A 2,575-nucleotide genomic window follows, 5' to 3' on the forward strand; every position below is an offset into this window, starting at 1 on the left:
CATCTATTGTTTACTATGTATAAGTAATTATTTTTATACCAATCGATGTAATTTTACAAGTTCTTCGATTTCGTGGTTCGATGATTTTACAAGCGCCTCGATTTGTGCAGCTCCACAAGTATTACAGAGCATTATACACAAAATATATGCTTACTTACAACTATATCTATTATCTAAATATATGTGCTCACTTACACATACATATTACAAATACATATTACGCCATCCTACTTTAAAAGCAATTATATATTCAGTCAGGTATTCGAGTTTTCTTAGCTCTTCCATTACAAAAAAGAATTACTGGCAGTAATATAGTGCGGCAGTGGTACGACAAAATTACTAGCATTCTGTGTAATTGCCAGTAATATTCTCAGTGATTCCTGTAATACCTAATAATATTCTTATGTGATTGTCAGTAAAATTTATATTACTGACTTTATTTATATGTTATCGGCAGTAGTTCTTTTTCGTAAGAGTCTCTACGAAAATTAGTGAAAAACATAACATGCAATTACGTACTTAATTATATATATATATATATATATTGATATTACATATATTATATATATATTGATATTGGATCAAGTAGTTTCGTCATTTTAGATTGCATCCCTTACAAAAAAGAACTACTGCCGATTACATATAAATAAAGTCATTAATATAAATATTACTGACAATCACACAAGAATATAATTACGAATCACTGAGAATATTACTGGCAATTACACAAAATGCCAGTAATTCTTTCGTACCGCTGCCGCAATATATCACTGCCAGCAATTCTTTTTCGTAAGGGATAATTAGACTTATTTTGTACGTAGTAAAATCAAAACAACATCTTACATTTTTTTTACGTTTTTACGTTCAAGAAGTAGTTTTGTATGTTATACTAGTAAGCTTAAGGTCATCGCCGGTGCAAAAGTGCGCTTTTTTCTAAGTTTAAATCTTCACGACCACTATCACTTCTGCTCTTTTCGTTTTGTATCTTAATAAGTAACTAAACACAAATATAACATTTTATTGACAAATTGGCACAAGTGTTTGGGACTTTCAGTGCCAGTTGTCACTATAGTTTATTAAAATTTAAAGTTCTTTATATAAACATAAAAATCGTCAAACACTTTGCATTCAAACTTCGCATTTTTTGTTATCTGTTCATAAACTACAAAACGAAAAAAAAGAAGAAAACCAATAATATGACGACTTCAACTATTACTGCTAGTACACTGAAAAGCAAACTGCGCCGACTCTGCTTTAGAGCTTGAAGAAAACATTAATAATCATTTGATATATATCTACGTCAATATCAAAGTTTCGAACACCCGACTACGTTTCTCTTCGCATATTATTACACAACTTCGAAATAATTACATTTCAAAAGAAACACATTTCTCGCGTCGATAGAGTATATAAAACTATAGAAAAGCATGAAAAGAATATATTCTAAGAACCGACAATAAAAACAGTACGTATCTTCTTTGACTGTTCTTTTATTGCAAATTTCGGTTCTTAGTCGATCTCGTCAAATACGTTCCATTCTATACTTCTGTGTTCTGGTAGTCGTTGTAGTACACCTAAATCTGTTAAACAAAATGTATTTAAATAATTAGCTTGTTTGTCACACAGACTATATTTTGATAAATGTAATCAAATATTACCACACAACCATCGTAGTATTGCTTGGAATTCGCTGACAGTCCTACATTCCTCTAGGAACATTCCTATAACATTTTCAATAACTATCCTCGGTTGATAGCTGAATTCTCGTATCGCGTGTTCTGTAATACTATTCAGATATAAAGTATCTTCAGAACCTCTACTATCAATATTACTTAATCTTCCACGACCTCTAAACTGATCGTCAGTACTATAACGTGTGGATACTATTCTTATAGTATTAGACAAATGATATCTAATGAATCTATAGAGAAGTGGATCGTCAAGATATAAAATATCAAGAAATCTTAATTGCATACTATGTTGTATTGCAACTTGATTAGATGCGGATGTTCTCTGGGATGTAGAAGGCTGTTCTTGATAAGATGCGGATGATCTCTGGGATGTAGAAAGCTGTTCTTGAGAAGATGCGGATGTTCTCTGTGATGTAAAAGGCTGTTTTTCAATCTGTTCTTGAGAAGTTTGGGATTGTAAGATAGTCTCGCGTGAAAAGAAATCTCTTTGGCGTACACTGAACAAAATGAAAACAAAAGAAAAAAATAAAAGATGTCTATGTGTTGTTAACTTACATTTACGGTTTCTGTGACACTAAAGTAATAAATAACGAAACAATTGGTAAGATGAAGCAACAGATATTATAATTATATTAAAAATTTTGCGACGTCAATGAAATGCTAAATGATACGTGGAGTATCCCGTACGCAAGCATCGTGTATAAAATGTATTTGAATATAATATTGTATTCATCACATATATGCACAAGTAAAAACAACCAAACATTATGCGCAACGCAAGTTTCGCGTAAAAGTTATCGTCGTACGCGAAGGTAGTCAGATCTGTAAGATCTGTCGCGGATCACACCGCAAGTTTTTGTATATATATATATGTATATATGTTT

At 31.4% G+C, this 2,575-nt stretch overlaps 1 protein-coding gene across 1 annotated transcript; it reads right to left on the reverse strand.

Annotated features, from left to right (window-relative positions):
- Window positions 1–775: 775 nt before the first annotated feature.
- On the reverse strand, window positions 776–2,111 carry LOC109860797. Its single transcript, XM_020440121.1, has 2 exons — window positions 1,659–2,111; window positions 776–1,580 (listed from the first exon to the last, which is right to left on the reverse strand). The coding sequence occupies exons 1-2, from the start codon at window positions 1,972–1,974 to the stop codon at window positions 1,510–1,512; spliced, it is 387 nt and encodes a 128-aa protein (XP_020295710.1). The 5' UTR covers window positions 1,975–2,111; the 3' UTR covers window positions 776–1,509.
- Between the last annotated feature and the right edge of the window lie 464 nt (window positions 2,112–2,575).

The sequence above is a fragment of the Pseudomyrmex gracilis genome, unplaced genomic scaffold, assembly GCF_002006095.1.
Source record: "Pseudomyrmex gracilis isolate BER0280 unplaced genomic scaffold, ASM200609v1 scaffold_8, whole genome shotgun sequence".
Classification (NCBI taxonomy): domain Eukaryota; kingdom Metazoa; phylum Arthropoda; class Insecta; order Hymenoptera; family Formicidae; genus Pseudomyrmex; species Pseudomyrmex gracilis.

What these genes read in the sequence shown, in the direction of transcription:
- LOC109860797 (XM_020440121.1), bottom strand. Translation starts at nt 1,974, where the DNA reads ATGCAATTAAGATTTCTTGATATTTTATATCTTGACGATCCACTTCTC. An exon ending in AATACTACGATGGTTGTGTG is followed by an intron (nt 1,581 to 1,658) that starts GTAATATTTGAT and finishes TTTGTTTAACAG; the next exon opens with ATTTAGGTGTACTACAACGA.